The 23,948-nt window shown below is 41.7% G+C and overlaps 1 protein-coding gene across 3 annotated transcripts in view; it reads right to left on the reverse strand.

The window, feature by feature from the left end:
- col5a1 (procollagen, type V, alpha 1) overlaps window positions 1-23,948 on the reverse strand; it is a 74,951-nt gene that overhangs the window by 41,895 nt on the left and 9,108 nt on the right. For all 3 annotated transcript variants that reach the window (XM_085359933.1, XM_085359932.1, XM_085359931.1), the window contains exons 2-4: window positions 17,375-17,542; window positions 11,512-11,725; window positions 11,007-11,169 (exon numbers count right to left, since the gene is read on the reverse strand). In XM_085359933.1, the coding sequence (XP_085216059.1) occupies window positions 11,007-11,169; window positions 11,512-11,725; window positions 17,375-17,542 (545 nt within the window). The remainder of the gene's footprint in view (window positions 1-11,006; window positions 11,170-11,511; window positions 11,726-17,374; window positions 17,543-23,948) is intronic.

Genomic DNA, 23,948 nt, shown 5'->3' on the forward strand with positions numbered 1-23,948 from the left:
TTCTTTACTGACATGCATAAATGGATTGCATTTGTGGTCTAACCAGTGAGAGTTCAATGAAGTGCACCAATCCCACTGCTTTGCTTGAACATACCACTCAGTACCCCTTGCCTCAGATCCTTTAATAACCCTTGCAAAACACTTCACTAGAAGTTGTTTCCTGCTCCATCCTTGGTTTATGTTATAGCTGGACTTTATAGTGGATGCAGGGAAATCAGTCTCTTCCTCCAAAACAGAAGGACTAGAGGAGCCATTACACAGCACTCCCAGCTATGGACTTTGAAGCTTTCAAATGGCCACCTCTGAAGCCACAATCTACAGGAGGGTAGACTTGGTATCACTGTAGCGCAATGCCCCCTCTTATTTCAGCGGAGCAGTGTGGCGCAGCTGCGCTGACAGGGGACGATGGGAATTCAGTGTTTGAAATGAGGTCACACTCAATAAGAAATAAACCCACTCTACAGCAAAATAGCCCCCTCCATTTGGAGCATTGCACCGCTTTCCTATTCACATGCCATTCTTGCACTTCTCTGTTTTCTTTTTTCCCCCCTCCATCTCCCACAGCAGCCAAAGGAATGTCAGGGTACATTATGGCCACAAGTGGTATTGCATGAACCTAAGTTTTCCAAGACGAGACTATTAATCATACACCAAAGCTTTAATTAGCACATCCTCGCAGCACGTAGAGCACCATGGCAGAAGGCGCTTAATGATCTGTGACATGTACACAGAAAGAAGAAAGAAAGAGGTCCTTGCTTGCCTAGGTAGAAAAGTATACTGTTGCACAGGCCCTGCTGGGGATAGAAGTAAAAAAAAAGGCTGACATCCATCAACCTCCACTAGAGTTTATAATGAGGCTCTCACTATGACTTCAGCTGTTTTATGAGTTGCATATCTGTATAAGACCTCCTTTAACTTTTAGCCTCAATTGCCAGGCATGTGATAATAGTAAGTCCACCGCTTTCTTGTGTGTTTTGTTTTCTACACCGACATTGAAAGCTGCACACCTTCACAGTAAAACTACTGTCGAAGTCTCGAGGCGGCATGGCAACCACTAAAGCTGGTTCTGATTTCCTGTCTTTGAGCCTCTTTTCACCACAAGTCACTCCACGGATTCTGAAGCCAAATGTTGCATAAGCTACTATTTTACAGTTAGAGGGGAGGAGCTAAATGTTCCCTATACTATACCGCAGACGTATGCTGATGCTTAAATTTCTCATTTTGAATTCTGGCCCTGAATGCCCAGCTTAGTCCAGCAACCCATTAGAGCATGAGGAATTTACTCCATTAGTGCAAATGGGTTGGGCTGTGTCACCATAATTTTGACGAGGGGAAACGGCAGTGCAACTGCAGAGTCAGACATTCAGCGTGTAATAAGGCTGATTGGTTAACAGGACATTATAGATTATTCTTCACCTCACGAGTCACATCACAAGGAGCCGATATGTGACCCCGAGAAATGAGGTGATTGACATCTGAGACAAAGGGTTAAAAAAAACAACCAAAAAACCCTGGTATTATTGCATAACACCCAAACGCTGGGTGAAACCATAGAACACATGCAATCAGCTCTCCTGTTAGAGGAGGGACAGTGATATTTTTCACTCTGGAGCATCATGTGGCACATCAGAGCAGTGCTTAAGGCAGAGTTCTCAGACAATAACAGGGCTGCAGTTGTCAGCATCTCCCCAGACTCCGCTGAAATACGACTCTGCTCCTCGCCAGAGCTCGCCTGATGTCGAGCTCTGGTGTTAAAGCCATCGCCTGTGGCTGTGAGCGACAGCCAGCCTCACTTGGACACGATTCACGCTGAAAGACACCTGCACGCACATAACATGTTAAGAGCGCAAGGCCACAGCTCGCAGCAAGAATGCGGAATGGGAGCAAATCCGTACAGATCAATGCCACTGAAAAATTCATCTTTTCAGAGTTTTCCTAAATAAAATATCACACAGTCTTTTAAGCTTTTATTCCCCAGCTCACCCTATTTTCTTTTTTTTTCTTTTTTCCCGAAACACAACACTGCTAGATTTTTCTGCTTATGTCCAGATGGGGGCAGGAGAGTGCTCTGGTGATCACAATGCCAAACATCTGTCTCCATTTGTATCTGACCCACAATCATGCAGGGTGGACCAAGTTCATTGTGTTCCGTCTTCTGAATTACAAAATGCGATGGATAGGACGAAAATCAATATTGGTGACATTTCAAAATCATCACATCGCATAATGAACGGGAGTAAACGTGGCTATGTTTGGAGGTTAAAAGTGGACAGTTACCAATGCACACATATTCTTCTTCCGTCTTTTTCATTTTACTTGCACACACAGAGACATACTTAAAGCATTAGGTGAGCATAGACCAAAAGAGGTGCATTTTGATTAGAGGAAGGGCCTAAGGCAACTCCCCCCGCCCTGCTGGTGGAGGGGCAGGCACTGTGTCCCATGAAATCTGCACCTTCTCAAGCTTAGAGTAGCGTACCACGAAATACACAGCACAAACCAACGCTCATTATGTTCACATATCCACGGGGACATCTGATAATGGTTCTTTTTACCTTCTAAACCTCACAGGAGACAAAGGCAGCAGTCAAAAGAAGAAAAACTCTAGGTGAGTTTTCATCATTTTTATGATCAGATGTCAGCATAGGAAAATGAGTAGGTGGCCCCCAAAGAGCAGAATGTAACTCTTGGAGGTCTTGCTGCAGTTTAAGGAGCGCTACTTTCCCAACATATTTCCACAGTCACCCCCGAGCTCCGAGCCAAGCGTTGGTGTCACTGCCAGCCCACACCGGCGCACTCACATGCAGCCCCAGCGTCTGGGCATTGTCCAACCTGACCACAAAAACCAAACAACAAGCTGCAGAGGTCATCTCGCTGCATAGGGGAAATAAATCAGAAAGGACACATGCATAGAAAGTCACATAACCACGCACATGTAGGTATAGAAGTATATGTGTAGACACACGCACGTGCAGAAAACTAAAGCAAAATGCATAAATGTAAACCGTCGTCAGACATCAATTGAATTTTCATCCACTTTCCCCTCCAGACTCTAGTCCAATCTCAGTCCTCAGAGCTGCTGCCAACAGCAACATGTCTGTCTGCCGGCCCCACTTATCCACAACACAGCCCCCTACAGTAACCATTCCCCCACCTCATTGTCGCTGCCCAGTTTTTTGATTCCCTCTGGATGTCCCGTGTCACTCTAACCCTTAGTTTCCCAGCCCCTGCGACACTCACTGCACATAAGACTTTAATCCCACATCTCTATGGACTGCGGGAAGGCATATTCCCATTTCCTGTTCTTTTGGGAAAGCTGAAACCGCTTCACTCACCCAGGAGGGCATTTGGCTTGGGCATTTGCTGAAATCTACATTAAAAAGTGCTGAGGGCACACTTCACGGTTTGCTGACACAGTAAAGGAATAACACGGAGAAAAAAAGGGAGTGAAATATCAACTTTTGACATGAGTTAAGGAAAATCTTAATTATCCGTGGAAATTCCATCTATCCCAAGGATAGTGATGTCTGGCCTAGAATGTACAGAGTAGTGTGCTTTTTCAGTGAAGCAGGATGTATACCTTGGACAAGATAATGCAAAGAAGCACGTGAAGACATAAGTATGTGGAGCAAGTGGCTACTAGGATCCAGGTCCATATACTTGGGGTTTAAAGTTATATCACTAACCACAACCCTTTTCCACAGTAAAGGCAAAGACAGCTGTGGCTTAAGGAGTACAGTTGTCTACTAATTAGAAGGTTGGTGGTTCAATCCACAGTTGCCATCATAGTGTAATGTTAGGTATATAAGTACTTGTGTGATTGGGTAAATTAAACTTTCAGTAAGGACTTTCAGCATCATACACTGAGTTCTTTATTAGCTAAAGCTTTCTGCTGGAACTTTTTTCAAGTGCTGATTAAACTTTATCATATATTTAGGGGCTGGGTTTTGTGCATTGCATTGCATTTCACTGGAGTTTGCATGATATATGTGCCCTCTCCATTTATGCCCACCCCTCACCCAAACTGGTTGCATCTGCCGCAACTGGTTGCATCTGGGAAAGTTTAAACAAAAAGAGGTTTTGCTGGAGGTTTCTTCCTGTTAAAAGGGAGTTTCTCCTTCCCACTGTCACCAAGTGTGCGCTCATAGGGGGTCATCTGATTGTTGGGGATTTCTCTGTATTATTCCAGGGTCTTTACTTACAGTATAAAGTACCTTGCAGTGACTTTAGGTGTGATTTGGCGATATATAAATAAAATTTAATCTAATTGAACTGAAATGCCATTACAAAGATGTAAATGTAAAAAAAAAAAAGACTGACAGCGCCACTAGCTTCTGACTTGTAAATGATCATGATGATCAGTCAGCATCTCATAGAAATAGTTTCAATATAAACTGAACATCATGGCGTCTTTGGATTAAGGATTTATACTGTGGCAGAATGCATTTGAATTCAGAAAGCAGAGTGTAAGATGAGTGAATTGGATTTAGGAATGTAGTTACAGAACTTTCTCTGAGCTATATGTTGATCAGCCATGTTTGTGGCCTTCTCAGTGTCTGCGCTCAAGGGCTAATTTGCCATCACACTTCTGAACAGGGGATTTGAGGGCTCTCTACATTGCAATTCAGGGTTATTTGAGACCTTGAGATCATTTGAGATGATCTATCCAGAAACACTGGTCCCTGGCTCACACGCCGTACAATCCCTCATCCCTCATTTGGAGTTCTCAAATCAAATCAAATCAAAATTTATTTATATAGCACATATTAAAAACAACAGTGTTGACCATAGTGCTTCACAGTCAATAAAAACATGAGACAGTTAAAACAAACAATAGAAGAGGACAACAAACAATAGGTAACAACGCAACAAGCTAAAACAGCCAACTAGACAGAATCAAAAGCCAAAGTAAAAAAATAAGTTTTAAGACGTAATTTAAAAGACTGGATAGACTCGGCAGTGCGAATATGAACGGGGAGGTTATTCCAGAGTCTGGGTGCCACGGATGCAAAGGCCCGGTCGCCTCTCGACTTCATTCGAGTCCTAGGTTGTGCTAGGAGCCTATGGTTGGATGATCTAAGTGCCCTGTTGGGATTGTATGAATGGAGTAAATCAGAAAGATAACTGGGCGCTAAATTATTCAAAATATTAAAAGTGAACAAAAGAATTTTAAAATCTATACGATATTTAACAGGGAGCCAATGTAATTTGGCTAAAATTGGAGTTATGTGTTCATGAATTCTCGTACCTGTTAAAAGACGCGCAGCTGCATTTTGAATTAACTGGAGCCGGCAAAGAGAGGAGTGTTGGAGGCCCGAGTAGAGGGAGTTACAGTAGTCCAATCTGGATGTAATAAATGCGTGGATAAGCTTTTCAAGGAGTTCTGTAGAGCAAAGACAGCCCCGGGCGAAACTCTGCATTAAATTCTGACTGTGTTACAGTCAACCTAACAGAAAAAATGACCGAGCACACACTATACTAGTGAATTATATTGAGTAGGGGGGAAAATGCATACACACATAAGATTGGGGCTACTTTTTTTTTTAAAGTTTCTATAACATTAGGAAGTCCTGTGTAATATATGAGCAGTGTAAATGAGAGACACACTTTTGTAATGCTTTGATTAATTACTATGTGTACCACTTTTATTGTCCACTTGAAGCCGGATCTCCTTTTCCCCCCTTTCTTTTCTTTGTGGAAGAACCTAAATTTCCACTTATAATTTTTTTTATACAAAGCAGTCATGGAGACCCAAGCAGGGCATCAAATTTCTTGGCCTCCTCTAATGGGGCAAAAGAAGAGAGGCCATTATCCACGCATTAGAAAAACTGAACAAACTGCTACTGCTTTCTGACACCCAATGGAAATCTGAGGTCACGTACATTTTTAACAGTAGAGCCACAAACTGAAATGCTTTTACTAAAGCTACTGAAACTATTAACTGAGAAAAAAATTAATAACACAGGAGCCAAGCCAAGGTCTGGCAAAGTCACTCAAACTGACCAATGAAAACTGAGTGACAAAGGGTTCAAAGTGTATTGGGAGATTGCAAAGTCTGCTGCAAATATCACTCATTCTGTCAAATCTTTACCTTAGATGACTGAAACATGTGAACAATAAAGATGTTGGCGGGAAAAAATGGAGGAAAGTCCTGAGGTGAAGATGGGAAAACAGGATGTGTAAAAACCCATCAGGCCATGACAATATTAAAGCTCATTATGAGCATCAAGCTCATGTGTTGCATTTTTTTATTAGTTTTTCCTGGCTCTATCTTCTCTACAGGGGCCCCGCAACTTGCTTCTTTCCACTCCGACTGAAGGCTTCCAGACCCATTCCCCTGCTCCCTTAGTCTTACCCTATTACTTTTAACCCTCCCTATTCATTTCATCATTAATCCTTTATTTCTGTATATCTAAAGCGTAATCATCTTCTGTTTTGTTACCTATCCTACCAAACTTATCACTCACCCTCCCATTCGCTCTTGGGACAGCCTATCAGCGGATACCAAGGAAACCTCTGGATGATGTCATGTGGTGCGGCTCCTGTTCCAAGACTGACATCAGCTGGGGAGAGAACTCCTCATTCTTTCCAGCGAATGACCCAACATTTTTGGCTTCTGTACCCACACCTCCTGTTCTGACCTCCCCCTCTCCTCCAGCCCTTCTCATTTCGGAACATTATTTTGTTTTCTGTACACTCAAAACTTCCCTCTGATGTCTTCCCCTATAACAGGCCGAATATATCTTTCTGTGATAAAGACTCCACCATATCATTGTCCACATTCATGGAAGTTGCTGTCTGTGCTTTTGGCCAGACAAGAAGTGCTGTGTTTGCACATCTCCACCTCAGTTGCTTCAATTCAACCGCTTTCCCCTGTGGATTAACTCTGAGTGGGGCCAAGTGGTTCATCTGTCCCACTTAGGTTACCTCAGACCAACCACAGGTCGCCATTTCACTGAATGCTACTTACAACTAAGGGATGGGTATTAAATTATCTCTGATTGTTCTTGGCAAACTCAGTTTGAAACAACATTGAACAAGGAAATCAGGGGTACATTTAGAATCTGGAGTCTTTCATGCAGAGATAAAGAGACACTAGAAATACATCCAAACAGAGAAACAATAATATCTAATCTGTACCCACAGGTATATCTGTCAGAGAAGTACCCTTTAAGGTGATTTAGCTACTCTTTATATTGCAATTTTGTTATGCTAATGTTAATTTGATAGTTTTCAAAACACCTTAATCTAATGTTGGTTGATGACACGCTTATTCTCTTAGAATGACCAGTCTACCACTTTTGTGTAGATTTTGCAAAGACCAGCAGGGGTCAGCATTCCAGGTTGCATTCCCAAACATAAAACGGCACCTTGCTTTAACTCTTGTGTGAATATTTTCCGGAGCTAAACATATAACAGAAAATAAGTGAAGGTTTAATCGAAATTAAAAAATATGAGGAAGAGAATGTAAGGGTATGAGAGTAAACAACTTTCTAAAAGACCTCATGTTAGCTAGCTATGTCAACCAAGCTAAATGCTACACAGGCTACACTCTCATTTGCTGTTTCAGGGAGTTTGTTCATTGAATCAAAGAACTGTTAATCCTAATGAGAAGACCATAGCTGTGGAAAGCACTCTTAAGCAGATTTAAACCACAAAATGATGATCTCAGGGGTGACACTGGTCAGCGTAACCAATATTTCAACAATCAAGGCGATCTTTGACTTGCTTTCAAATTAATGGATAAAATGAGTGTAGTCATTTTTATTACATTCATTTTACATTAAATCTGCTTTAAACACACACAAAACTTTATGCTTGCACTTCCGCATTTCAGTGTATGAGGAGTAGCTCTACTGATCCATGGTCATCATCTCAAAACAAGTGAAAACTTCAAGAAGATATTTCACACATGGCCGGCCCTCCCTGAGCCTGATTCTCCAGGAGGTTTCTTCCTGTTAAAAGAGAGTTTTTCCTTCTCACTGTTGCCAAGTGCTTGCTCATAGGAGGGTCATGTGATTGTTAGGGTTTTCCCATTAATATTGTAGGGTCTTTAACCTATGATATAAAGCAGCTTATACTGAATAATGGCGGCAATTGATAGCATTCAAACAACAATCATAGAGAAAAAGGGAAAAAACAAAAGATTACAATTAGTTTGCAACAGCACCGATTACTGTACCTGGTTCCAAAAAAAGTTTGCTTACTTGCACACCTAAAAATCTTTTTAATTCCCTTCACACTTTTTATTGGCACAAGCGCAAACACTATGGAAGCCCGTTTCCGCCACTAAAAAAAAAAGGATCCATAACTCAAAATCTCGAGTTATTTTCTCGAAATTCCAAGTTACTTTCTCGAAATTTCGACATATTAACTCAAAATTTCGATTTATTAACTCAAAATTTTGAGAAAAGCAACTCGCAATTTCGAGTTAGCGCTGCCAATCCGTAATCTACATGAATGACGTCATTTCCTATATATTTTTGATTGGCAAAGCTAACTCGAAATTTAACTCGAAATTTCGAGTTAATAAGTTGAAATTTCGAGAAAATAACTCGAAATTTCGAGTTATGGATACTAGCTTTTTTTTTTTTATTTAGTGGCGGAAACGGGTTTCCATACAAACATAGCACCCTTAACCAAGCAACTAAAATAGAGTGGTGCAAGAGGACAGACAGGCTCTTTGTGACCACAAAAACCTTGTCAGAAACCAAACCACAAACCACCTAAGCATATAAGTACTGCTTTTCTTCTTACTACTGTATGCAAAGGAAAGGCTCCATTAAAAAAAGAAGTATAGCACCAATCACTCTGATTTAACAGTGTGATAAATCCTAATCTTTTCACTTCATGTTTTTCTCTCCAAAACAAGTGAAATGGATTAAGAGGCAATACAGGCAAGAAGGAAAATATGTAAATGTGATTCGGGGTTGTACTTTCCCTTTAGGACCCATTAAGTATGTCATTTTTAAAATCTCTTATAAATCAGCAATTACCAGCAATTATGTTTTCTTTTTAAGTATCGTGCAAAAAATAAAAATAAAGGTTTGCAGTTTTCTGAAGAAATTGACCTGGAAATCCCCAGACTCTAATGTAAAGGTCCGACAGTGAAATCACATATGTTATTTTGTGTTTTCACACTTACCAGCTCTCGGGGGTAACCAGCTCTGGCAAAAGTCAACACGGGATCAGACTAAACTACAAAGAGAGTAATGAGAGGAAAAGGAGTGCAACCTGAGCATAATTTGGAAACTATGTGGCATAATTTCCATTTTCTGCAGCACTGGAGCCTGTCCTGTCTCCTAACTGGCAGACGCACAGCAGGGGGGGCTTTAAACATCTCCCACAAAATATCTGTCCGTTCCCACGGTAACTACTGAACTGTTACCGCTGCTAAAATTGCTGGCTAAGATTTAATTGTTCCACTATCACCCCGATCTCCTGATTTGTATGCTAGGGGCAAATAATAGAAGTAGAGCAGAGTTACAAACGGATAAATGCCGTCATCTTTTTGGCAGCTGTGAGCTAATAGGCTGAAGAGGGGAAATAATGGCTGTAACACAGAATGCAGACATATAAACAGATGACACGATATCTTTATTTGTGCTCCAGTAAAATTGGCATCCTTCCCTTTTTCCCTCATGAACCACATTTTCCCCACAACATTGGATAAAAAGCTTCATATGTAGAGTTCATTTTGCAGATAAGTCTCTTACTTAGAAACTCGATTTTGTTTACAAGGCTATAATTTTGTCCATGTCTTTCAGGGAAACTTTAGCGACAGTGGCTAGGGAAGTGATGTCATATTTCTTTCTCTTCATCTGATACGGCTGAGTAACAGTAAGGTTAAAGGTCAGCTGGCTAAGGATCAGTCACATCAGTCAGCCTCTGTTACTAATTATTATTGAGGGCTTTGGCCTCGCAGACTAATCCCCTCTTTTAAACAAGCACAACTCCAAAGGGACAAAGGCAACACTATTCTTTGTGCCTCTCAGAATATTTTGGTGTGTCTGTGTGTGTGTCTGTGTTCCTCACAAACACAGGGGTCAGGTTTAAGAGACACACATATTCAGACAAAAACTTGTTACAGGAACCCAACAAAAGCTCTCTTACAGGAACTGTCCAAATGAATTCATAGTGCACAAACACTTTTTGAGCCATATCAGGGACTTGCAGGTATTATAAAGCACAAAAAGCTTCTTCTCACCAGTCAGATTATCATACATCTTTTGACTCCCTATCTTTATTAAGCATAAACGGAAGAGAAGGGGTGGAAGGAATAAAGCTCTTATTCTAATAACTGAAACAAGTAGCTGCCTGTGGAAAAACCTCTGTAAAGCGAAGTGTCATAGCCCTTTTAAACAAAGAATCCAGACGTGAAGCCGCAAAGAGAACTATAACAGCTTGATTATAGATTTAGCTACAATAAGGCAACACTTTGAAACAGCAAAAGAGGATGAACTGAGCAGCAAGCAAATCTAGCACAGCTGGCAGCAGAAGGGAACTGCAGGACACCAAGTTCTTTTGCGGACGATGTGGGATATGTGGTACCTTAAATTAAGTCTGATTTACGATTGTGTGCGTGTGAAAGAGTGGGTGGCAGGAGGATCAGATGCTGGTGGACTAGGGCAAGCCAAATATCTCTATAGAGGATGCGGCCTCTCCCGCAGTCCCCAATTTCAAGCAGTATTTCAAAATAATTGGGGACTGGGGATGACCACCATTGGCACCACAGCCACATGTGTCTGTGCTGTAATTAAAAAGGACGAGTCTGATTATATAGAAATGGGCCTAAATCATCTGTTTAAAGGCACTGTTTGTTTGTTTTGTTTTTTCATTTTCATACAGCCTTTCAACATGAAAACAGCAAAAGCTGAAGCTAATTTGAACCTGGAATAAATGGCAAGCCAGCAGTCCATGAAGCAAACAGTCCCAAATGACCCATCAAATTTGCCAAATTATACTATATACAAAGCTCGGATTAAAAGTTTGAGTTTAACGCCTACCTCAAAGACTTCTTCATCAAGTATTCTTGTTCCAAACACTATAATTCCTTTGGTATCAATGACTGGTTGGGGACTTCGGAGTAACTTCTGTGTGGTCTTCTTTTTACAGTCCAGAATGAGGGTGATGGTCTGCTTGTGCACGCTGATGGCCACTCGATGCCACCTGGAATGGGAGGTACAATCAATTCACACACTTACTGGATTACAGGCCTCTTTTTGTGTTTGTCCATTTGAATTCGAATCTATCCATCTCTGTCTTCCAAAGTGAAATACAATCTCAAATCCTAGTTGTTAGTAGCGTAGTGAGGTTACGCAGTCAATGACACTTAAGGTTGAGAGTGACAAAAAGTTGCTTCCAAACTTCTAAATTTAAACAAAACTGCTGTCAAAGCCTACCATCATTGTGAGGGTCCACTCTAATAGAATGATTTAAAATTGTTTTAAAAGTAGAGCCTGACACGCTTTTTAAGCGTTTTGTACAAGTGAGGTGAAAGACTGCACTTACTTTCCGTCGGCTAGGTTGACTCCTCTGAAGAGGGGGTAGTCCTCGGGGCTGGGTCTGCCTGTGTGGTCCTCATACAGGAAGACTGGAGAGCGGCCCACTTCTAGACCAAGCTGCTGGATGCCCTGTTCATTGTACAGAGACAACAGGAAGGACTGGCTGCCCTTCTTAGGCTTCACTGTGGCCATGATGGAAAAGTCCTCAGGGAAGACATCACCTGGCAGGACAAATGGTGGGTTTGATAGAAAGAGAAAAACATTTATTTTTTTTGGAGACTTATAAGCAGCTGTAACCATTCATCATCGTAAGAGGAATGAAGTATGAGGTTTGCTTTTGCAAGGTTGTAGTCGTTGTGTTATTTTAGGAGACTGACTGCGTTCTTTGATGTCTAAAGGGAGTGTGGTTATTTTTTACTGATGCTTCTAATGGAAATCGAACAAAAACTAACAAATATCATTTATATTGGTGGAATCAAAGATTTGGTTTTGCGCACCAAACGGAAACACCAGAAATTTTTGAGTGCCCAAAATATAACCGGATAGGATTCATCTGAACGGGTTGGCCGGTAAAATGAAAGTTAGCGGGAGGAAAAAAAGTGGATCGATTCCAGCGCAGCGCAGAGTGAAAAGCATTAATGACAAAAGCATGTGATCCCCAGAGACTTCGTCAAACTATCCTTCAAACTCCTCCTCTCCGCTTCTCTCCTCTGCCACAGCTGATGGGTCTAGCAGACGCCGAGACACCAATGAAGGGCTGGAGAGGAGCAACACATTTTTACAGCAGAAATAATGAAAGACACATTGCCTGGAAATGGAAATACCAGCAGTATAGTGGTATTTAAACGCAGAAAAATATATAAAGAGGATGTGTTGGCCTCCGTCTGCTCGGCTCCTTTGAGAAGCCTCACAAGTTCCTGCATTTTGCTTCAGTGTGGAAAACATCTGCCAGACAAATTCCTGTAGTGGGGTGTTCTTAGGACCTCCAAAAAGGAGGAAGCTTGCCAACTGTCTGTGCAGACTGTTGCTTCCCAGATAGTGCTAAGGTCTGACTACATTTGGGAACACAGATGACCTTTCAGAACAGGAGGCAACCAGAGTGTATTAAAGCCACCACTGTTATCTGGATTATACTGAACATAAGCAAAGAAACCACTTGAATTCCAGTTGTAATCTCCAGTCTTTAGCATGTGTGGAGCAGAGATTTCCAGACAACCGGAAAAGAAAGGCAGGGTTTGTGGCTACAGTGGCTACGCTGGTAAAGCCCCTTACCCAGCCACCATATTCAGAATATGAAGACACTGCTAAACTAAACTGGGGAAACTTTGGTAATACTAGCCAATCAGACAATGTGGAGGAAAAAAAGAGGACCTCAGTCGGGTTAGAGAAGAGAAGAGACGAGAAGAGAAGACAATTTTTTAGTCTAACCTTCAACTGCAAAGCAGTTTTCATGGGTTTTAAGAAGTCGCTGTTTACACAGGCGACCTCTGGTGGTCACATGAGCGCACAGCAAACACGAAAATGAATAGCTTATTTAAGGACGAAGCAGTCTGCCTTGTAGTGTCCTTCAGATCCACACCGCCACCTTAGCTCAGAATATTTGTTTCAGCAAATACTCGTATACGTATGTCATTTCTACTTGGTAGTCAACCGATTCTGAATTTTGCTACCGCCACTCGTTCGCTTTCTTCTTTTTTTTCCCATCGGCCTTCAGCCTTGTCAGCATCTGGACGTCTGTTTGCCTTCCTGTCTTGTCTTCCTGCCTTTTTCTATCATTCCTTCATTAAACGCTAGGCATCAGATCGCATCATGCGGAGAGCACATGCCTTGGCAGTGAGCTCCCTCAGGAATTCTGCTTGGCATCATATGAAAAACATTGCTTTAATTGACAGATGCTTCAGTGGGACGGTGTAAAGCAGAGAAAAAGGAGAGACAGAACACAGACAAGCAACAGGAAGGCAGCTCTTCAAAAAAAAGCTCCTGAGATGTTAGCGTTTTGTAAGGAAGACAGATCCACAAATCTTTGGCTGATTGCATAGTGAACATGAAATTAAAGCACTATGATATAAACAATGCAAGTGGGAAATACCAGAACAAAGAAACACAATTAAGGAAATTTAGTGCTGCATCTGTCTTGCACAATAGCCACGTCAGACACTCAGGCAGTGATTCAGCAGTGGTTTGGTGAAGGCTGTTTGTTCAGAAGTGAAGGGTCAGCTAAGGGGTGAAAGGGAAACCAGAGCACACGGGAAAATGAGTGGGTGTTCTGTGGAGTGTAAGCAGCAAATTGCAAAGCATCGTCCTACTGTATCTGCCCTGCTGGGACTATAACGACCCAAACCCAGCATGAGAAAATCTAACCCCCCCACCAGAATGTGTTTCTCAACCTGCTGCTCCAGGCCACCAGATGAGAGATACCTCATACCTCGTGTGTGTTCGTGTTGTCAGTGTGCGTCTGTGCCAACATGGTAGGAATGGAAAGGCTGGGGTGCCAACAGTCCCGAGAGTTTACTCTGGCATCTCAGCCACCAGTGTCAGGCCAAAAAAGGTCACGGGAAACTCAAAGACGCCTCCAGCTAGCCAGACTAAATCCAGCATTTTACTCCAGATTTTGCTGAAGAGTTTGTATCTATCTTTTATTCGTCACGTAGGAAAGGGCAGAGGGAATGTCTTGTCCTGTGATATCATGCTACAGGTATGTGATGTGTACGCCTGAGTATTCTTCCTCAACAAAACTTACAGAGCCTCAGAGAATGCACAAAACGTCAGCATGGGACCCGGTTATGGCGGCACTTTCTCTGATGATGTCTGCCATCTGTTAGAGTGCATACACGCAGGTAATGGGGTAGAAAGCTTTGTGTCCTGTAATTGGTCATTCAGTCATCACTGTGTCCAACTCTCTTCTTCTGTATGAGACAAGCTGCATTCCTGTGGGACTGCATATTGCTGCAGAGACAACAACTGCCTTGCAGAGCTGTCTGTTTGCAAAGGAGTGCACCTAGCAATAGGACGAAACAGTGAAGTGACTTAACATAACAGTAAGTGGCTCTAATGTAAACAGCTCCCACTGTACAACTTAAGAAAACACTAATAATAAAAAAACATTTTAGCTGTGATATGACATGTTATTACTGTCTTACTCTGGAGTCATTGAGCTTGCCCTCAAAGATCATGTTGTACATCTAAGTCTGAGATAGGCAATTTTCCCATGGGCCCACATGAGAAACTATGACTGTTGTGGACGGCCACACCAATGAGCTTGGAGTTATTCTATAAACTCTTTATAGGCTTATTTGTGCAGCTCCCCACAGCAGACTCCCTGTTTCTCATGGAGAATTAATTGTCCATCCATGAATTCTACAAAATCTTCCAAATAAATAGTAGTAAACACGATTACAACCTAGTTTTGCTTGAAATTAAATGCCACTATATATGTAGCATGTGGCACTGAATGCAACATATCACTCTTGAGGGATGCTGGCACACAACAGAACCGTGATTGCTTTTACAGCTTGTGAGTTAAGCTGTAGCAGAAGCCCCTGGCCATCTGTGGTCGGTGCCGTCTAGCTAAAGCAGTTGTGACCACAGGTTTGCAGGCTAAGTTACAGCTAACCCCATTCAGAGAACCTAGGATTTGCTGAGTCTTTCTTCCTTTGGTGTTTGATGGCTATTGTTTATGATGGCGCACAACATACGCAGAAGGTAAAGAAAAAAATGTTCCAAATGGACAAAATTAAAATGCCCAGATTGGGATTTACTGCAATTTCCATTGCAATGAATTCTCAGATGCTTATTTGTTCTTGATGGGTTGTAGTTTAAGAGAGAGGCAGTTTTATTGCCCAGTTTCTTCACTTAATAAAGGTAAGAAAGGTCTCTTCTGTTCAGGGTGCCTCAGAAGTTTCAAATGAATCATCTCTTCCACATGTTTGCCTAATGAGTGCATGTCTGCACTTGCTCTTTTCCAACACATCATCACAAGCTGTCTGTGGCTATGGGGTCACAAGGCGGTGTGATCTTAGCCGGTGCTAGTGTGCTTTTGTTTCAATACCATTATTGTAAAGCAAAACAATTGTATTTGTATGCCTTTATTTTCTATGTGTGACTTTTTTGTACCTTTTCAATAATTAAAGCAAACTGTACCTCCAGACTGAAGTCATAACTCAAACTGTACCTCCAGACTAAAGTAGCAAACTTAGTTAAAGAGGGGAAAAAGAACCGGATAAAATGACCTCAACTGCCTTCTGGAATATATTAGCTCTATGTTCTTGTACCATAAAGGCAAGAGATGGCCACATCACAAACACTGCGAGTGAATTTTAAAGCCTTCAAGCCAAAGACAGCTAGTTAGTCTGTTTGCACCTTAAGACTGTGCGGTGCCTGTTGTGAATTCCTCCAGTTGGTTTGTTTTATATAGACTGTTATTTTGGATGATCCAGCGTAGCATGTGTGTAATTACAGCATGTGTGTCTAAACAGAGACTCATATGGGGACATGCTGTCATGATGTCAAAGCATCAAAGTGAACAGTATTTGTTTGATTGGAGGGCATGTAAGGGCATGCAGCCCACAGGAGCCTTGCAGCTCTACATTAAGCCCCTAGGAAGAGTTATGCCACGGATCAAAGATCCACCAAGGCCAATGTAGCATCTTAGAAGACCACGAATGGAGTTGCCATCCAATCTAAACTTTGTGGAAGCTTAGCGCACAGGAAGGGATATTATTTCTCTCTTGTTGCTATATCTAGACCTCACCGGCTTTTTATATCTGTAAGCCAAAGGAAAGGCAACAATCACAATCATTTTCAGAAATTGGTTGTCTGGGTCATGAAACTGTGGGTTTTTTAATTTATGTTTTATGGGGAAAAAAAAAAAATACAGCAAAGACAAAGGAAGAAAACACTGCAAGGCAGAAGCAGTCTAGGAGAAATGATAGAGGGAGAAGCGATGACGCTTGAGGGAAAAAATGAGAGAAGGAGGGAGAAGAGCAAGGAAAGAGCGCTGGAGAGGGAGGGGAGAAAGGAAAGAAGCACTGCAGCACAGTATATAGCAGTAACTCAAAGCCACGTCAGCATGATAGAACACAGAAAAGTGGAACCCCAGGCTTCCCTCCCATCCACCAACCATATTTTCGCTGCTTTTTCATCACCCAGCTCCTCCTGCTGCGACATTAAATATTACAGGGCAATGCATCTGATGTGCACTTTCATTATCGTTCTTTTACCAACATTTGCTAAAAGTGTCCACACGTGGTAGGCAATTTGTTTCAGTAAAAAATACAGACGCACTTGGACATGCATTAGCAAGATGTCAACATGTTTGCAGGGGACTTAAAGATTAAACAGCAGGCACAGCCATTTTAAAACCTAGAAGTTAAAGGTAGAGTCGAGATAAATTATCAGCTTATGCTAATGGACAAAACTGCGACTCTGGAGGGGGAGAAAGGAACAGGCTAGACGGGAGCAAATGCAAAATGCTATCCAGCCAAGTTAAGACGTTATATTTGGAGTTTAATGTGAAGTAGGATTAAAGGTCACGAAAGCCAAACAGATGGTAAGACTTTAACTTTAAAACCTGGGAAAATGTCTTTAAGCAGAAAAAGGTTTATTCCCGCTAAAAAGGAGTTTTTCCTTCTCACTGTCACCGAGTGTTTGCTCATAGGGGGTTGTCTGATTGTAGGGGTTTTCTCTCTATAATTGTACGGTGTTTGCGTTACGATATAGAGCACCTTGAGGTGATTGCTGATGTGATTTGGCGTTATTGTAGTGTTATGTGTTTCATGTTTGAAAGAGGAGAAATTCTTCATTGCAAGTTCTTAAATTACTTCTTAGTTGAACATGTGCAGCATGAAAAGTTCCTTGAGTCATATACTCACCTGGGTACAGCTGTTTGGTGGGGGCACTGAGCTGGGCATCTTTGGATACTCTGTAAGCCACATCGGGTCCTTGTGATGACCTTCTATGTGAGCACAATCCCGTTGTTTTCGTAACACCTTCGGGTAAACTGTGAAAATCTAAAATCTTCAAGAGGTCTGCTGGTTCCACTGCAGAGAAGAGAGAGAGAAACACACAAAAAGGACATTAGATTCATATTCAACAAACTTAACTTCGGAGCATTTGGCTAGTCTCTATGAAGGCCAGCGCATTGCTAAAACAATGCCACTGCAGAGTTTGTGCAACTCCAAACTTCTGCATATTAAGCAAGCCTTAATTATGGCACACTCAATCTATTTTCTGTCCTTTGCTGACTTAGAAGCACTAGTTACTCAGCAGGAGACTCCACTGTTGTGGTTCAGTGAAGATTTCTGTTATCCATTTAGGCGCTAAACAGAGACATGCCCATTTATAGATCACCCATGATCACTGGTTTCAGCTGCACCAAAACCCATCCTTCCATCTCTTTCCCTGCTATGTTAAATCTACCGCTGCCTCCCTTAGACCACAACCATGCAATTAGCACACTCTCAAGCCGGTTGTCCAAGCTGTAACCAGGCCACCACAGAAGTACACTAGGTCAGAACAATGTGACACGAGGTTTGACCCTGGACCGCACTGTCACATGCCAAAACCACCCAGGACAAACAGCTGTTCCTGCAGCCAGATGCACAGATAGCAAGCTACCCAATGACACACATTAGTACCAAGCATTGCCCAAGAAAGGTTCTGGACAATAGCACACAGGGTCACGACTATAGGGACGGTCACATAATGACTGAGGATCAAAGGCTGTCCTCATTTTTGAAAGGACAATCTAAAAAAAGGACAACAGAGGGGGTTATGGCAGTAGAGTTAGGAAAGAAAAAAAGAAAGCATTTTTGTATTGTTATGTGAATACCAAGGGCCAACCCACTAGACAAGATTAAAAACACGCCCACACACAGGTAAAGCTGTGTCTTTTTCGGTCTACACAGACCACACACATTGTTTAAAAAAATGTTCAATGGTCCCATCCATCTAAGAGTGAAAGGGCTGCTAAGAAAGGTGAACAGGCATCTCTAAATAGTCTTTGAGTGCATTCTCCATTGCCCTGCAGCAACCTCCAGCTGGATGTCATTACACATGACTCACGTTCAGAGCAGATCAATTAAAAAGAAAAAAAGGGGGGGAGGGGGGCGTCCTAAACAGAGGTTTTCAGTTAAGAGTACTTTGGATGCACGTGTTCCTCTGCAGCTGTGCAGGCTTCGTAAAAGAAAAACTTCCTCCTCATCCTCGAAGGTTTGATTGCATGTTTCCGACATTACAAAGAACTAGCTAAAGAGGGCTGCTGATGTCTAAGGCTACAATTAGTAAAATAAAAATCATACTGTTTTTATTTGTTTGCTTGTTTTACTAAAACATCAGGTTGGCAATGAACACAAAGCAAGAATGCTGAAGCATCTGTTTCCAGTTCAGATATTACTTTGTAAAGGCAAGAAAGTTGTACGATTCGAGTCGTGTCCGAGTTACACTGTGTTGTTGTGCTGGGGTCATATTAGGCAAAAGTGGTTAAGGGATTTGTGATAGCAGCTCTTTTACACCCACTGCACCCATCTGTTTAAAACCCCAACAAGTCAAGCCTGTGAGTATGTCAAAAAGATAACTACTCTTATATTCCTGTCAGTCCAAACCCACAGGATGACAGAGCCTCTGCGCGGGTGAAGGGTCTAAACACAAAGAGCTTCGTCTGTCATCAGCTCACAATGAAGCAGCAGCTCACGCAGCAGCCAGAAAATGTCTATCATTCAGTCATGATGACAGAGGTTCACCTAATGAGGCTTACTTTCAGAGCTCAGCAGCAGAGTAATGATATATCACATGTGCTTCTTGTACAAATTTCCTCATTGATAGATTACTAATCCGCATTCGTGTTCTACATCATTATTGCTTCATGAACAAAAGGTCAGAAGAGCCTATTCCTACTGAAGGAGTCACGCGGCACAAGGCGAACAAAGCCTGTGAAAACTTGGTCCACCTATCATCATATAGACTGATTTTTAAGGCCAATATGTTTCAAAATATCCACTGATTTTATTTTTTCAAACACGTGAACAGATTTCCATAAAATTCATTATGTGTAGATATTGATTTACCCTTTGTGTTACTCGACTCTGTTCAGGTTAGCTGCTTGTTGTGTTTGTGGCAGAGTTTTGCGATACAAACAGGGAGGGTGCAGTGCCCTCTGGTGGACAAACTATGCAACGCTAACACTCATAACATGGTTGAAGGGTGTTTCTCCTCTCTCTTGATTTCATTTTCATTTTTCATTTAGCAACTGTTATAAAAACAAATACCAACAGACTGGCAATTAGATAATATCAGCCTGCTGATATATTGGTCACCCTCCAGAGTTGAAAAAGTTTAGAATACTTTAACTCATTTAAAGTATGCATTTGCTTTCAATATCTGTGTCATTCCTCAATTGATAATGTGAGAAATATTTGGCCGAAAAAACAACTTACCCTGTATCTTCACACTTCTTAAATGGCATTAGCAAGCACAATCTATTCATCAAAATATCCATCTGAAGCCTCTATAATCCATTATTAACCACACAGGAAGATTATTTATAAGGCTGATGCATTAAGCATAGAATCACAGAAACATTTTTGTTATTTGCTACAATTTTTGAGAGGGACCACAAAATGCAAATATCTCTGCTGTTCCCCAGCAGACTTCTTTGCCCCAACAGTCATTCCCTTTAACCTGCCAACATCTAACAGCGCTCACTGGGAGACAGATCAATTGATAACTGCACAGAGGCAGTCCATACAAGGGATGGAAATAACTATCTCACAGCTGACACAGTGACCACTGTCTAAATGATGCAGCTTAGTAGTGTGGTCATAAAGTCAGTACACAGTGTTGCAATCCAATAGTAATGCTCAGGTGGTGGCGTACTGTGGTGTCTTTGATTCTCAGACTGTTTCAACCAGCAAGCCACAACCTCCCTTTTCCATCTCACCTCCTCATACATCTTCATGTAATCTCCTTCTATCACACACTGTCCCCGTGTCCTTATTTGGACACAACCTTGCTATTCCCCACTGCTGCAGACTCTGGTGGTGACAGGTAAAAACACCAAGTTCAACTTTAACTCACTGATAAAAAAAAAAAGCCTGATTTTTTAGCCTGTGCTTCTAGACCGTAGGGGTAATTTAACACAACCCCTTTTTATCATTTTGTATGAAGTATGAACACAAACAGATACACTACCTCCACTTATGAGATGTTTCCAACAAGCCATTTTATTAAGTCACAGACAAATACTGACAAGTTAGATCAAATATTTTTGTGCTACAGCCACTTAAACTCAGATTAATACTCAATAACAAGTTAGTAATAACATCCAGGTCAGTACTAAGGGGAGAAAAAAAGGAGGATGTTTGTAAGGAGCACCCAGCGACCCTTTCCAAGGAGTGTTGCTTTTGCTAATCCACACTGACATGATCAAATGTCAGCGTGGATTAGCAAATTGGAAGGGAGCATCAGGACAGCATTCTTTCATATCCAGTTCAGAGCATCCATAAGTCAATTTCTTATATTATTCTTTTATCCTCATATAAAATCCTTTTGGTTTCAGGTGAGGTTATGGATGCGCCTGGTCCTTAAAGCAACCTCAGGGATCGGTCACCTGGAGGTGAACCAAGGTGGAGCCTGCCAATAGGATTAAAAGAGAAGGGGGTAGACTAAAGGAAAGCATAATATAACAGCTATAAAATAAAAGCCCTATTGAAAAACCCATTTGAGAATCAGCCAAAAGCGCGTCCCTTTCAATAAAGCAATCTTTTTGGGCACTTCAGAGCACAAACACCAACATTATCGCCTATGTTTCCATCATCCGTTAACACATACGCACTTTCATTTACAGATTTCTGTCACAGGCAGTCGACCTTTTTGACCACATCCTAAACCACAGGTATGGCTCTCAATCCCACCTTGTTAACCTGAGATGTTTATCCACTTAGCATGGCAGATCCCTCAAGAGACCAACACCTGAGGTGCTGGATGCTAAAAATAATTTTCTCCCAGACCACAGCCCCTCACATCCAAGACGCTGGCTCTCCATACATACACAGAAAACTGTTTACATGACACGGTCTTGTGTACATTTGCTCACCCAATGGATCTGCTGTAGCACTTTTGCTGTTGTTTTTACTGCTTTCATGCAAGTGGATGTGACACAAATATGGTAAATGGCATTCCTTAAGCTTTAGTACTCTACAGGAACTCCTTCAGTGTAAATAAAAACATTATACTTCTCATGTTACCTGCGCATGCTTCCACTAAATACTGAAGCACCATTCAAGATGTGAAATAAGCAATGCCACATGAATCCTGCATGAAAAGTAAACCTGCACTGCCACCACTCAGAACATCGGGTGGTATTAGCAAGACTGTGAAATTAATGGATCTTTTCTCAGTAATGAAAACTACGACCTGAACACAAAATTTTTCTTTCTATGAAACTTTCTGTTGGTTTTTGAGAGTGGCTGTAATCCTACAGTTAGTGCGTCCCCATCCATGTACAAAGAAAAAACCCTGTACATTGGATACATATATTAGCCACCAAATTACTTTGATCTTTGATGTGACATGCTAAAAAAAGCCGTTTATGGTTTTGTTTGTCAAGCACAGGTCGTCACAGTGGAATAAAGTGTAATGAATTCATAAAGTCTGAGTTAATTTGAAAGGTGTGGTGAAACATTACATTGCAACAAACTGTTATACAAAGAAGTTGGCAGAAAGCTCTTTTATAAATCTTCCCCTCCCTACCTAACTACACCTTTTTTATTTCAGATTTTCTCTCTTTATGTGAACAGTAGCTCGAGTGCCACATTCTTAATCCACATTCGGCTCCGTGCCAGGACTGTGGTGGATCCCATTCCCCTAAACATCCATCTACCGTCTACTTCCACTAACGCACACATACGTGTACACACACAGAGTCTCTGTGACAACACTCAGCGACTCCAGACAGCAGCATTTCATTTGACAGGAGGAGGGGTGCCGGACCACTGAATTAGGACTTTTTCATGGTGGTGGGGTGGATTAACATTCTTCCCTCTTTCACTGCTTCCTCCTCCAGCCCTTCCTGAAGTGAGGCCTAACTCTCCAGGCACATGCTTGACCTGGCGCTGAGGACAAGGAGTAATTAGCAGTCATAAAGAGGACCCTGGCTCCTCTTGGAAATCAGCACAGTCAAAAACAAGAATGCCCAAAGAGAGACTTCCCCCTCCTAGTGCGCATCACAGATGGGGAGGGTCTGGGAGTCTTTTTTTATTTCACCTGATTCTGTTATAAAACTTGAAGCCAAGTGTTATGAAGCTGGAGCCACACTGTGAGTACAGCAGGTTACAATTAGGGTCCTGGCTTTAATTACTTAAAGCAAGACTATGTAACTTTAAAAATAGGGCGATGTAAGGCATTCCTACAGTTCAAAATTGAAAGCAGAATTCATAACCAACAAAACACACAACCAAGTAGCCTCAGGGGTTTTACACATAAGATATATTTGGACCGGCATGACTCATGCGGGTGGATATTATCTAGTTCACCAACTTACTTTTGTAACTTACCCTTCTGCAACACCTCATTTGAACATTTATTGTTATTATTCCATATTTGTCCTTCAGCAAAACACTTTGCTTTACAATCTGAAGCGGAAAGATTTATCTTAAAACTGGCTTAGATCCTGACAGAAAATGCCTAATCAGTACAAATTATTTGAGATTTTTTGCCATCCTTTTTCTTTCCCCGTTAATGGTTCACATTTAATCCCATAAAAGTAACAAACCTTTTATTAAGTTTGCAGATGTTGTCTTAAGATATGAACTCCTGCAAATGTACAGCATATTAGATCCAGAGCATGAAGGAAAAAAATGTGAGTTTCATGTGACCAGACATGAGAATCATACTGTAGGCATTATGCTCATGCTAGACTGAGCACATTATACACACTGCACGGGCACATGTTACTGCAGATGCATGTGTAAACTAATGCAAGCACATACCGGAATGGGATGCCAGTACCCAAGATGGTAATCATCTCCACAACTTTAATTAACTCGTAAACTATAACTAGACTGGTTTCTTGCCAATCACACTTCTCTGCATGCGCTGCAGTGAGGCTCAGACAAAGTTTTAAGTTGTGGCAAAGCATTGAAATCACCTTAAAAAAACACCTACACTGAATACCAAGTGAATGTGAAAGTTCCTGTTAGCGTAAACTATATAAAGAGAATCACAGGGCCACAACACATTACACCGACAGGAACTTTTCAGCCATACAAACTCACGTCATGAAGCTCCCAGCATACAGTATTGTTGATGAAGTTAACGCCAGAGGTCTCGGACTTTGCAAGTACTGAGTCAGCGGAGTGTTGGTGACTATTATACACCATGTGGGTCAGCACTACGTGACCCAACTTTATATGGTCTGCCACTTTGTGGTTGAACTACTGTGGTTTCTAA

The sequence above is a fragment of the Diplotaxodon limnothrissa genome, linkage group LG7, assembly GCF_057381915.1.
Source record: "Diplotaxodon limnothrissa isolate DT_005_m linkage group LG7, D_limnothrissa_male_GT1.1, whole genome shotgun sequence".
NCBI classification, from domain to species: domain Eukaryota; kingdom Metazoa; phylum Chordata; class Actinopteri; order Cichliformes; family Cichlidae; genus Diplotaxodon; species Diplotaxodon limnothrissa.